A 13178-nucleotide genomic window follows, 5' to 3' on the forward strand; every position below is an offset into this window, starting at 1 on the left:
CATACCTTCTTGGACTTACTATTTTTTATTTTTCAGTCTATGTTATCATAGGAATATTCTGCCTGGCTGCCTCGATTGGCCTTTACAGTTGTCTGTCTCCCTTTGTAAGAAGATTCCCGTTGGGAAAGTGTAGGTATGTGGCAACTTGAATTTTTTTTTTGTGGCAAAATTACATTTTTATAATGTAGAGCAGGTAAGGGATTTACAAGGTAGTTTCATGTACCAGAATGTTTGTGAAGCAGCAGAGTAACTACACAGATAACTGTACCTGCCTATGTTTCACTTGCAGAATCCCAGACAACAACTTGCCTTATTTCCACAAGCGTCCACAAGTCCGGATGTTGTTGTTAGCGGTGTTCTGTATCTCTGTCAGTGTAGTCTGGGGAGTCTTCAGAAATGAAGATCAGTAAGTGTATATTTTAGTTTCTATACAAGAAGATTGTAATGTGCATGATGCCATAAGTTATTGACATCTGTAGAAGCTAACTCCTATCGTAAAATTTAAGAGTTACAATAAGGGAACTAGAGACTTGGGCAGAAATTCAAAGCTGTTCTTGATGTGCTTCATCTTTGTCCGGTTGGTCTAAGTTACAGAAAACTTTCTCTTGTTAAACCTGAATTTCTCCCAGAAAATTCAGGCTTAACTTGGGCTGGAGTCCCAGCCAATACTCTGATCTCAGCGGCTTCAGATAGCTTTTTCAGAAGTAATATAGAAATTTGAGCACAAGTTGTATAATTTATTTCTTCATGTGGTGATCCCCATGAGCCTTTATTCTGAGAGAGTAAGAGCTATGACATTTGTCAGATCTTTAGAGAATTATTTACTCGTACCAGACAGCTGAAAGGAGTATGTCCAATATTGCTATGTTACTCTAGCAATTGTAGGGGAACCCTAGTGTTTTGTAACTCACATCCTATTTCTGTTTGATCCTAGTGACCATGAGTAAAGCAAAGAGGTTTAGTTCTTATGGATTTAATTTGCAAACACAATCAACAAATAGCCCAAACTGTAAAAGTCCCTCAGCATGCAAGGGCTGTACATTTGTACACAAGGCAAATGACCTGTGCACTTCCTGTTTTGGTACTCATGGTTATGATGTTGACCTCTTTTCATACAGGCTTTCTCAGAGAATTCAGTGAGGAGAGAGAACTGGGAACGCTCCTTGCCCCATTTGCAATATACAGCAGTATTTAATGAACACTGCACCAGATGTTTTGTCATACTACAAGAGCCAAAAATCTTTGTCAGATCTTCTGTGTCCTTCGTGAAGGGCCAGCACTGAGAGTAGAAAGGGACAGCTGTACTTCAGTATTACACTCATCAGATCCCCTCTCAGTTCTCTTTTCCCCAGGCTGTACAGATCTAGGCTACTCAGCCTTTCCTCATACAGGAGATGCTCCAGGCCCTTTATCATTTTTGTGGCCCTCTGCTGGACTCCTTCTAGGAGATCCCTGTCTGTTTTGTACTGGGGAGCCCAGAACTGGCTCTCCAGTATTCTAAGCGTGGCCTCACCAGGGCACAGTAGAGGGGGATCACCTCCCTCTCCCTGCTGGCCGTGTTCATTTTCGTTCACCTCAGGGTACTGTTGACTTCTTACCCACACAGGCACACTGCTGGCTCGTGGCCAACTTGTAGGCCACCAGGACCCTCAGGTCCTTCTCTGCAGAGCTCCTGTCTAGCAGGTCATTCCCTAACCTGTACTGATGCATGTGGTATTGTAACAAATATTGTAATAGATACTGTAATAAAGAGGATAAAAACAATTAGCTTGTCCTAAACTGACTAGACTCCAGCTAGTCTTTGTGTCACTGAATCAGCACGCCCTGAGCCTGACCTTTCAGCTGGTCTTCAGCCTATCTCACTGTCTGCTCATCTAGCCTGTATATCAACGTCTTTGTGTGAATCTTATGGCAGACACTGTTGAAAGCCCTCCTGAAGTCCAAATAAACAATATCCACTGCTCATCAAAGAAACTAGTCATTTCGTTATAGTGGGTTCTCAGGTTGGTCATCACAACTTTCCATCTATGAATCCATGATAGCTACAATGTTGATTTGAAACAAGTGCTTTTAATAAGGTTTTTTGTTTGTTTTGTCCCAAGCTGGTCCTTAGTGAGAACAAGACTTGATCTATTGTTTGTCCCACTGTTTCCTGCAAAAAATGTAACTTTCTTCTTTTCCCTTAGATGGGCCTGGGTTCTGCAAGATGCTTTAGGAATTGCTTTCTGTCTTTACATGCTGAAAACAATTCGCCTGCCTACATTTAAGGTATGGATATTAAACAGACATTTAAAGAGGAGGTTCCCCCGTTTAGTTGAATAGAAGAGTCACTTATAATGGAGCATTCAGAGACTTGATATAGTGTGGTTAGATTGTCAGGAAGCAGGGAAGTAAAGGTAAAATGACCATCAGCTTACACTTGAGCTGCCATTTTCTCTGCAGAACTTAAGAAAAATAATAAATCTGGTATATGCTTCTATTCTGTGTGACAAAAGTTGTTTCCTGAAAAATGCCTAATGCAAAGCTTAACTTTAAAAAGTTGTAAGACTGACCAAGAGTTTCTGCAATCTTTAATAAGACTCTTCCAACAATTTATTTCACATCATACTTAAAATCGTTTGCTGTATTTCTGGTTGAAATTGGCTAAATGTAAAGCTCCTAATTTTGCTTGTCAGATATCAGGTCGTTCTTCAGCCTCATTTCTTTTGCGTGCATAATGAGTCAATTTCAAGTAACTTCTGAATTTTGAATTTTGCCAGTCATGGATTTTCTAGTCATTTAATCACAGTCCTTTTAAATTCCCTAGTTCATCAGCATCCTTGCTAAATAACATAACATATAATAGAACTAAATGTAGTCTTCCAGTAGCATTTGAGTGCCAGTATCTGTAGGGATACTAGAAGGCTCAGGAATCATGTTAGCAGTCAGACTTGTGTAAATCTTACTCTTCAGAGCTGTTGTTTTGCATAGACTATTCTGTCCTATTAATACATCTGCTATGTTTGTTCTCATCCCATACTAAAGATATTTCATTTTACCTGTAGTTGGTTTACTTATCAACTGCACTGTACCAGTGAACTTACCTCCCATACAGGGGTGATTTCATATTTTAGGTTTGATTAAAAAATTAATGCTGAAGCACCATGTCATGCAGATTTTATTAAATGTGGTTACTTCATAAGTTTTGCTGTTTGTTTGTGGAGATCTGTCAGCTGTGATTTTTCAGTCCTTCTCGATGTTTATTTTGCTGCAAACCGAAATAGAGAAGCTTCCACTCTCTGGATTGGTTTGGTGTGTCTTTTCCCCCCCAAATTAGACATATCAGGGATGCAATGTTCTGGCTCCTTCCAAGTCTTACAGAATTTATTTGGCATTCTAAAATAAAAATTAGCATTAATCATTTAATTGTTTCTCAGGCAGCTCTTTCAAATTCAGTTCCAAGTCATCTTCACCTGTAAATTTTTTCCCATGTACATTGGCCAAGAAAATCTAAATACCATTTTAAACTTTATGTAGTACACTTCAGAGAAAATGCAGAACTCTTTACTATTTCCTAACATACTGAAAGAGTATTTCCAGGTTTTACAGCATAAAGAATTTAAGGGACTAACGTGTAATTTTGTGTCTGAGGTTTATATTCTTTTATTAGTTGCATGCACAGTGAGTTTTTTCCATTTTTAAAATACTTGGGAATTGAGAAAAATGTGGATGATTTGTTTAGTCCTTGTTCACTTTTGGTCTAAGTACCCTTGAGTCGCTAATTATTCTCTGCTGTCTACTTATGCATAGTATATAAATATACACCAGCTATCTTGTCTCTTTCTCCAGGGTTGTACCTTGCTCCTCCTCGTTCTTTTTGTCTATGATGTATTCTTTGTATTTATCACACCATTTCTAACAAAGGTAAGTGAAATATTTCTCTTGTGCCTGCTGCTCACAGAGCAAAGCAATGGCCTATTTATCTGTGTTCCTAAATAAACCCTGGCCTGCTGAGCGATGTGCTCATTTATAGCTTTGCCATTTTTTTTTTAGACTGGGGAGAGTATAATGGTGGAAGTGGCTGCAGGCCCGTCTGATTCTGCCACTCATGAAAAGGTATTGTATGTAGTCTGAAAATAAAGCATTATGTTCCAGCTTTTAAGATTTCATCCTCTGTAAAACTCTTTAAGACCACAGACCTGAAATGGAAATGCCCCTCTGAAAAGAATTTTGCATGGAAACAGGCACTTTAGAACTCTCTGGAAATCTACAGTGAAATGGGACACAACGAACTTAAGTGACTCATTATGATAGGTTTGGTCTTGTATCTTGCTTTTAAAGAAGGGATACTGGTTAGCTTGGTTTCGCAAAAGCATGAGCCCATAATTGTAAATAGAGCTAACTCCTTATGAAGTAGATCCATTTTTTACTTGAAGAATTTTACTTCATATATTTGTCTCTTTCTTCCTCTCCAGCCAGCCCAGTTTTGATAATTGTTTTATGAAAAGCTGAGGCAAGGCAAAGGAGAGAAACTCAGACTGGAGACAGAAAAGAGAAGTCAAAAATCAACAGTTCTGTGCTATTGTAGTATAAGTAGATACAATTACTTTAGCAATTAACATAAGAAAAATGATGGTTGAGTTGATACCTTACAGCATTTGAGGACTTTTAAATTATTTTGAGATGTCTTTCGTACGGACATATTAAATATTTCATTGCTGTTATCTCATAGAATCATAGAATGACCAAGGTTGAAAAAGACCTCCAAGATCACCCAGTCCAAACGTCCACCAAGCAGCATTTCCCCACTAAACCGTGTCCCTTAGTACAACATCTCAACTCAACTACAGTTTGTTTGTTGTCAGTAATGTTAACAAAAAATACCTAATACAAGGGTCTATAATGTAATATATATAAGATACATATATACATCTGCTCTATAGTCTTCAGTTCCAGCACAACAGGAACAAGATCTGGTGTCAGTATGTAAAGAAAAGTTTTTCATAAGGCTTATGTCTCTTTCATTCTAAGCTCCCAATGGTCCTGAAGGTTCCACGACTGAACTCCTCCCCGCTGGCTCTGTGTGACAGGCCTTTTTCTCTCCTAGGATTTGGAGACATTTTAGTTCCAGGTATTCCTTTTTTGGTGTGTTAAGAATTGTACTTGTTGCACTGTCAAATTAGTTCCTCCTCTTCTTCCACTTCAAATGGAAAGCTCGTTCTGACTTGTGTAAACTTGGTATATTTCTAAATATACCTTTTCTGTTTTTTTCTGCACTATTTACATTTTCAGCAAGAAAATCCATTTTAATGGATTTTCAGTTTCTCACTCAGTGAAGTAAAGAATCTTAATAGATAGAAGGGTTGAAAGCATATTTTAATTGTTCTTTCCTTTCCTAGGTTTACTGGTAGCCTATTGCCATAGATTCGATATTCAGGTGCAGTCATCCAGAGTGTATTTTGTAGCCTGCACAATAGGTATGTTTAACACTGACATTTTGACTCATTATGTATTGTTATACATGCTTAATTCATCATTCTGTCTTTCTTGATTAATGAATCTTTAAGTTTCTTGCACATGAAAGTTCAGGTTCAAGGATATTTTATTTTGACTTTATTCTTTACTTTTTTGTGTGTTCCATGACTGATGGTGTAATGGATTGCTTTATAATGATGTAATACCTTCAAATGGATTCTAAATTGGTTACAAACTTTAGTTTGTAGAATCCAGAGTTGCATGTTGTGGACTTCAAGGTGCCTGACAAATACAATCTTACTTTGTTACAAAGACACCAGAAATCGGTGTTTATGCCAGCAAAGACTGAATTTCCTCAAAGTTTTCTGCAAGTATTCTGCTTTAGAAATTCTTGTAAAAATAGCTAGGTTCCTAGGAGGCTTAAAGCAAGGATAGAAAGATGCTTTTATTTCAATGTGTCAAATTGTAGATAAATTCCTCTCATAGGTTCTTAAAGTAAACTGTCATCTTGCCTTGTACTATCAGAACATCTTTGCAACATTCTCCTGTCAATTTATGTACCAATGAAGAGTTGACATTGTTATTGCAGCAGTGGAAACTACCCACAAACTGCACTGTGTTAGCAAAATTAGGATCAGCAGGATGAGAGAAGTGATTGTTCCACCAGTTTTGGCTCTTAAGACTGAGTTTAGAACACTCCGTCTGGCTTGGGGGTCCTTTGAGAGATTTTGTCATGCTGGAGTAAATCCAGCGGAGGCCATCGAGATGAGTGGATGCTGAGGCACGTGGCATTCAAAGAAGAAAAGGCGAAGGAGAGAAGATTCTGTTGTTGTCCACAGATCTCTAATGTGAGAATGCAAGAGAAGTCTGTAGTCTCTTAAGTGTGTAGGGAAGAGACAAGATATGAGGCAATGAATGTAAGTTACAAAAAGAAATACTTCAATTAAATATAAGGAACTCTCTCTAATCTAAATTGATCTTGAACAACTGGATAAAACTATTACTGAGTATTCCAGTCATCTGGCTTCTGAACAAAAGTCAGTTGGCCTTAGCTTCATTCCTCTGAAAATGTAATTGGAAATATTACCATATATTGCCATGTACATGCCTCCGTTCTGCTTATTTTCTGCAGAATACATGCAGTACTTAAGGGAAAATAATAAATTATACAGCTGGCATTGTTATGAGTGACATCACAGTGTAGTAAGAAACAAACAAAGACCGTCCAAACAAGAAGCATGTATTATAACAGTCAAAATAACCATCTGTATCTGTATTCGTAAATGCAATAAGAGAAACAAAATATTTTATTTTATTTCTCTGAAACTGCTTAAGATAATTTTTTTTAATTGCACAGCACGTACTAGGCCAATCACACTACTCTCACAACATCATACTATCAATAGAAAGACAGCATTATCTCAAAGTACTATTCCAAGTTTATAATGTATATATTATGTTTTTAAAAGTTGCTTTACATATTACATGGAAAAAGAATCCTGTTGGAATGCTTATTTAGCTAATTATTTAGTTGTTCTTGTGCTATGCTATACCCAAATAACTTTTTTTGCTGCTTTTGTTTCCTTCCAGCATATGGCATAGGCCTTCTTGTGACCTTTGTCGCCTTGGCATTAATGCAGATGGGTCAGCCAGCTCTGCTCTACTTGGTACCCTGCACTCTCATCACCAGCTTTGCTGTGGCTCTTTGGAGAAAGGAGCTTGCAATGTTCTGGACGGGCAGCGGCTTTGCGGTGAATACCAGTTTGATATGAGTGTCTTCAAGAAATACTAATATTATAAAAACCTAACTAGAATTAAAGTTGAGTAAAATATTGTAGTATTATCCACCAAAGCCAAATATTTTTACTTTGTTTTTTTTTTTTTACACACTTTCTTCTTCCCCTAAGCAATGTTTTCATTTTCTTTCTTTAATCTTTATGGCCACTTAAACTGACTAGTGAAAAGTAAAGTAGAGCCCTGTCTATACTTCATTCTGCCACAGTTTCACTGGTTTGATCTTTGTTGAAATTATCACTGCCATTTTGGTAAGTAGCTCCTTAAAAAATATTTATCTTCCTATTTTTTCCTAGTCTACTGCTTATAAAGATCTAGTTAAGTGTTTTGAAGTATCACTTTGTTTCACTGTGGTACAAATGAAACTCATTTGATTCTGAATGGAATAATTTCTATCATGATGCATGATTACAGATTTTGATTCTCCCAGAAAGGGAGAATCTATCAAGCTGGAGGTTCTCTCCCAGTGAGTTTTATCTTGTTCTTCAGGTTTTTTTTTTTTATAACCTACATAGCCCTCCTCAAGAGAATTGATTTAGTTATTGAAAAAAAAATATTAGTGATCATCCAAAATGTGTTGGAAAAAGTGCTGGTTGCCATACACTGATAGTAAAAGTAATCAAAACCAGAGAATGCTGAAGTGCCAAAGTGCTGTCTGCTTGTCCCTTAGTAATCAACAGAGCACATCTGATATCTGTGAGGAATCATCAAGCTACAGATTCTGTTTCTTTCACCTTTTCCAAACTCTAACTCTTTATTTCTGTTAATTGGTACAACCCAATTCAAAATCGCTAGTGAATCTCTTTGGTCATTATAGATTGCTTACAGTTCCTGAAATTGTACAGATGGTAACATTTCTTGTTTCGGGGTCCTTCAGTAAGAACATAAATTGTGATGGAACTGGTTGAGTCAGCAAATTGCATTTCTTCTTATTACAGGAAGCCACGTTGTATGAAGTTAGCTGGGTAGGACTTGCAGGCTTTGTTTGCCTCACACAGGTCATCTTTGAGGAAATCTGTCACAGCTGATAAACCAAGAATAAAGAATTAAAACCACTGCTATTAACATCACAGAAAGATTACAATCGAGTAAATGAAAGGCAATCCCTTATAGACTTGTAATAGCAGGGTCCCAGGAGGAGCTTAGCAAATGAGTTGTTCCTCACAAAGAAACTTAAAATGACAATTCATTAATTCCCTCAGCTCTTATTTGGAGGAATAGTATTTCCTGGTTACAAATCCTGTAGGCATTTCACTGCCTACACTCATCCAAACACTCATCTGCGAGTTGCTTTTTTCTTTAGGACCAAGGCATCTAATAGTACCTTCCTCCCATAGCCTTACAAAGTTCTATCTTAAAATTTTAGACCAGAAATCATGATTTTGAGCAGCAGTTCAAAACAAAGCTTCTGTTTTTAAAGAATTTTTTTTTAAATTATGTTGATATGAAACTCGTTGCCAAATCTGTTGTGAATAATAAAAGTTTACTGGGTTTTAGAAAGTTATTGGACAAATCCCTGGAACAAAAATCCCCTTATGCACTCTAAATGGCGAAGGTAGGATAACTGTATGCATGTGTCTGTCACTGGAGAATGGTAAGAGATGTTTTGTCTTTTATCTTCACCTCTTGTGACCATTTTGATCATACCTGACAACAGGCTGGAGTTGAACGTGTTTGTTGTAAACTCTAATCTCTCCATAGTTAATTCTGCTCTTCACAGCAGTAATAATTCCTGCTTTTCATCTCTCTGTCATCTTCTGTTTGCAGAAAGACCTACCTCAGCCTCCCTTGGTGATAGCTTCTGTCAACTGCCCTCAGCTTCCTAAAGATAGCAACGTACCAGCTTCTCAACAAGAGACAGAGGAAGTCGCCAACCCTACCCTCCACGTGAAGGAGCTGCAGAGCCCCACCTTGGCTGCAGAGGAGCCAGCTGATAACGACACAAAGACAGAACAGTCAGAAGTTTCTATCACACAGAGCGAGGAACCAGCTGGGCACAGCAAGGATGACCTTGAAAGTAAATCTCTAAACCTAGAGCAAAAACAGCTGGAATAAACAATTTGCTAGGAACTCCGTATTTTCCCTCACAAACATTCATGTAAAACCAGTATGTATTTAGACTGGTTCAGTAGTATTCACATTCACTGAGGAACCTCGGTGGGAGTCTGATCATCAAATCCAACAAAGAATGTTCTGCCTCCAGCTTTGGTACAGCTATACACTTCAAACGTATTTCTGAAATATGGTGCTCTACAAGGGTTCTGATGTATGGATTTCAATTATAATTTTATTAGTGAATGCCTTTGACAGATCCATTTTAATTATACCAGGGTAGTATTAAGAGTATTTACACAGTACTCTGTGCTTTGTGGCTATTTTTGCTGCTTTAGCATAGTGTAGGTTAACGTGGAGGAAAAGCATTGGACAAGTATACTACAATGCTTAACTGAAAGAAACATGATAGGACTTTAGCACTTTCCCTATTGTCACCTTTTACTTTTCCTACTTGTCAAAGCCATTGATGCAAGGGAATGCTTTAGTATAAGCTGACATTCAGGAAATGCAGAGAATGGTTAAATTACCAGCCTCTGAAAGGATTTATACTACCATGGTGCATTAAATGCATCTCTTAAACTTTCTTTGTTTTTACTTCCAGGTACCTGTGCTGGCTACTAGTCTAGTTTAAAAGTTAGGAGGAATGGAGCTACAAGAATCTTGCTAAGCACTCCATGAACTCCAGGGGTTGTCTCTGAAAAGAAATGGTTTGTCACAGAACACCGCCTGGTAGAATAAGGATATTAAGAATGTTTGCTTTAGAAATGAATTACAAGCCAGATAAATAAGCAAATAGGTAGTGGCATTATACTAAGCTTAATTATTTTCATTGGGGAAAATGTTACAGTAAAACAGCAAAAAGAATAAGGAAAACCTCAAGAGCCCAAACTGATGAACTTTAAGGAACATAGTTGTGATTACTAATTCTGGAGAAAATAGTCTGATGTTTTCATTCTCTTGGGAATACACGGTGCTATAGTAGGTTGTGATTTAGAGCTGCTTGGCAACCAATCAGCTGCCTCAGATAACATTTTGTCTTCATCCCAGGAGTAGCTGAAGCATGGCCTGTCAGGTTCTGGAAAGAGGTTGTGATCTAGCTGTTTTGCCCACTTGCTAAATGACATTGCAAAACACGCAATTCATAAATGTAAAACTATTTGGGGTGCAGGTGGTCTTAATTTATGTTCCTGAAATTATAATTTTCTTGTGTAATGCGATTGAACTTTTTATGCATCTTTTTATGGGGAGATGATGAGATTTGTGTATCACTTATTCCATACATGAACATTTGGCTTTATCAAAAGTATTTGTGTTTTATGTTTAAATTGCAGTCCCCTAAAGGCTCAAACACTTCGTGTTAAAACTGAGAAAGATAACAGAAGTGTTCTAGGATCGTAGAATGCATTCCTAAATTGCATGGGAGAAATGCTTTTCAGAGCATTTTGAGAGCCTAAAATGTCATTTACAAAAGCATCGTCATTCTATCCCAATCTGAGGCAATGATTTTAAATTAAGAGTCTCCAGTTGGCGTGTTGAGTTGAATTCTGAAAGGTTCTCCTTTAATGTCTGTCTGTTAAACTTCAGCCATCATCTCTTTGGCTAGGTCTTCCAGAAGTTTGCCCCATGGTTTTCTTTTTTGGATGTTCATTTCTCTTCTCATCTGTTTTGCATTGGATGGGTAATATTCTTTTTCTGGAATGTGAAAAGTTTTCTGTAAAACCACAATGTGGGGTCAGAATTTTACCTTCTTCTTAAAGTCCTCCCAAGTCCTGCACTGCGTTTAATTTATGAATTACCCAAATGAAAGATAGTAGTATTAAAGACAGCTGGGTTATTTTTGTCCTTGTTATTTTCAGTCTCCTCCTTGATGGACTATGTTTGCCAGTGGTAATCTGAATTTCAACTAACTAGAAAGCAGAGGAGACATTTCACTGAAAATATCAGCCAGCTGGATTATGCCTTAATTTAAACCATTGTATAAGTTTATATATAAAGAAAACAGTCCTGTGTTTAAATAATGAACTTGACAAACAGTGATAAGTTTGGAGAATGACTCCAAGTTCTATGGTTTTTTGCTTTGATTGTTTTTCAGTCATAATTCTATAGGGAGTAATTTTTATACACTAAGGTCAGTAGTTTTCTGATGATGAAGCATTAAGTTTTATCACCTTCTTGAAAACATATTTTAACATTAGTTATCATGTGGGTTAGGAAACAGTTTATTTCTCAAATTGTTTATAACTCAGTGAAAATGGAAGAATTTATAACACTGATTAACTTGTAGGCATCTAGTAGTTGCTTTATGTTTCATTCTGGATGGGTCTGCACATGCTTCACCTTCATGTTTTTGATGGTTTTCCATCTATTTAAGTGTAAGTTTGTTGTGTGTTTTTCTTTTTATCAAACTACAAATATCAGCGTTGAAAAAAAAATAGTGCAATATCTCCAGTTGAAGTATATAAACAGTGAGTTACATACTTTGACTATTGCAGTACTGTACCCCTTTGGTGCACCAGTTTGGCTGCGACTGTTTGGACCCTGATCCTGCGCAGTTCAATCACTTCCATCAGAAACCAAGGTTGTGCTTTTCTGTCCTTCCCTGACCTCCTTAATGTAAAATTTAATGTTGTACAGGAGAATGTCAAAACATGTTCTGTGTAGTTGATTCTGATTTTATTTGATGATTGCAGATGTACATCCCACACTAAACTTGAGTTAAAAGGCTGCTTTTGGAGTAACATTGAAGTGCTTTGTGTTTAATGCTTTGGATTACCTGAGTAGCAAGGGTCAGATTCTTTCCTGGGTCAGAAATTACTAAATTATGAGTCAATGCTTTGGACTGACTGTTTGGGTTTGACTTGTATCCTCCTCAAGGGTTGCACAAATGCAGCTGAAGGCAGAATGTGACATCAAGGATCCTCATGAGAGTGGCCATGGAGAAGTACCCCAAATCCTCCATTAATTTATGTGAGTTATCTTTTTCACTTGACACATTTCTTTTACATTAACCGTACCAAATTTCCTGATATTCTTGGTTTTTTTTTAACCTGATTCCTTGATCTCAGATAATCAGTGAAACTTGTCCTGCAGAAGCCACTCTTTTTTTTTCTTACAGTAGCCATCAGTCCATCTGTTGTTAAGAATGCCCTCTGTTTTTCAGACATGCCCATTTCCACATTTTAGAATTGGTTTTTGTGTCTATGATGCATTGTTACTGAGGCTCTATGGCTGTAATATTAATGCCAGTTGACTTCTAAGTATGCTGGGAAATAGCACAGACTGCCAGGAAGAAGCTAGCTACTGAACAGAGTTGCAATGATACCATTTAGAGCTTGGGTGAAGGTGACTGCATCCATCAGTCAAATAACATGACGCTTGGGAGACTTGCATTTACCTGCAGTTCTTGTTTTGTTCTGTAGAATCTGGCGGGCAACAGAATGCTCAGTTATCGTTTTGCTGGGTTTTGTTGTGTTTTTTTTTTTAAAGCTGTTTCAAGATGAAATTGTTGGGTCACCGTGTGTGTTCGGTGCCTCCTCTGGATGTTTCACCCTACAGTTTGTAGAGCTTTGTTAGTGACTTAGGATATCTATCCATTCTCTGATAACTTCCCTACTATTAAATGCCTTTGGCCTTGAGGGATTCCTTCATTCAACTGTTTTTATACCTCCCCTGGCTAGCCCAGTAAAAATTAAAAAAATAAAAACAAAAAAGAGAACTGCTATATTGGCTCTTGAAGTGAGTGCTCACGTACAGCTATTTTCACGTGAGATTCTACAGTTCTGCCCTGCAGTTTTGTCTGTCTGTCTTCTCTTTATCCCATAGTTGTGTAGTGCATGTGTCATTTTTCAACTAGGAATGGCATTAGAATGTGGGGT

General features: G+C 37.5%; 1 protein-coding gene across 3 annotated transcripts in view; it reads left to right on the plus strand.

Annotated features, from left to right (window-relative positions):
• SPPL2B (signal peptide peptidase like 2B) overlaps positions 1-12045 on the plus strand; it is a 29369-nt gene extending 17324 nt beyond the window's left edge. Inside the window, exons 7-16 of one of the 3 annotated variants that reach the window (XM_021378433.1) lie at positions 37-133; positions 290-406; positions 2187-2268; positions 3829-3903; positions 4033-4095; positions 5011-5110; positions 5379-5456; positions 7045-7205; positions 9016-9265; positions 9905-12045. In XM_021378433.1, coding sequence (XP_021234108.1) covers positions 37-133; positions 290-406; positions 2187-2268; positions 3829-3903; positions 4033-4095; positions 5011-5110; positions 5379-5456; positions 7045-7205; positions 9016-9265; positions 9905-9924 — 1043 coding nt within the window. In that variant the 3' untranslated portion in view covers positions 9925-12045. Of the gene's footprint in view, positions 1-36; positions 134-289; positions 407-2186; positions 2269-3828; positions 3904-4032; positions 4096-5010; positions 5111-5378; positions 5457-7044; positions 7274-9015 lie in introns of all 3 variants that reach the window. The other 2 variants (XM_021378432.1, XM_021378434.1) reach the window with 2 other exon arrangements.

Source organism: Numida meleagris, chromosome 27 (genome assembly GCF_002078875.1).
Source record: "Numida meleagris isolate 19003 breed g44 Domestic line chromosome 27, NumMel1.0, whole genome shotgun sequence".
In the NCBI taxonomy this organism is placed as follows: Eukaryota; Metazoa; Chordata; class Aves; order Galliformes; family Numididae; genus Numida; species Numida meleagris.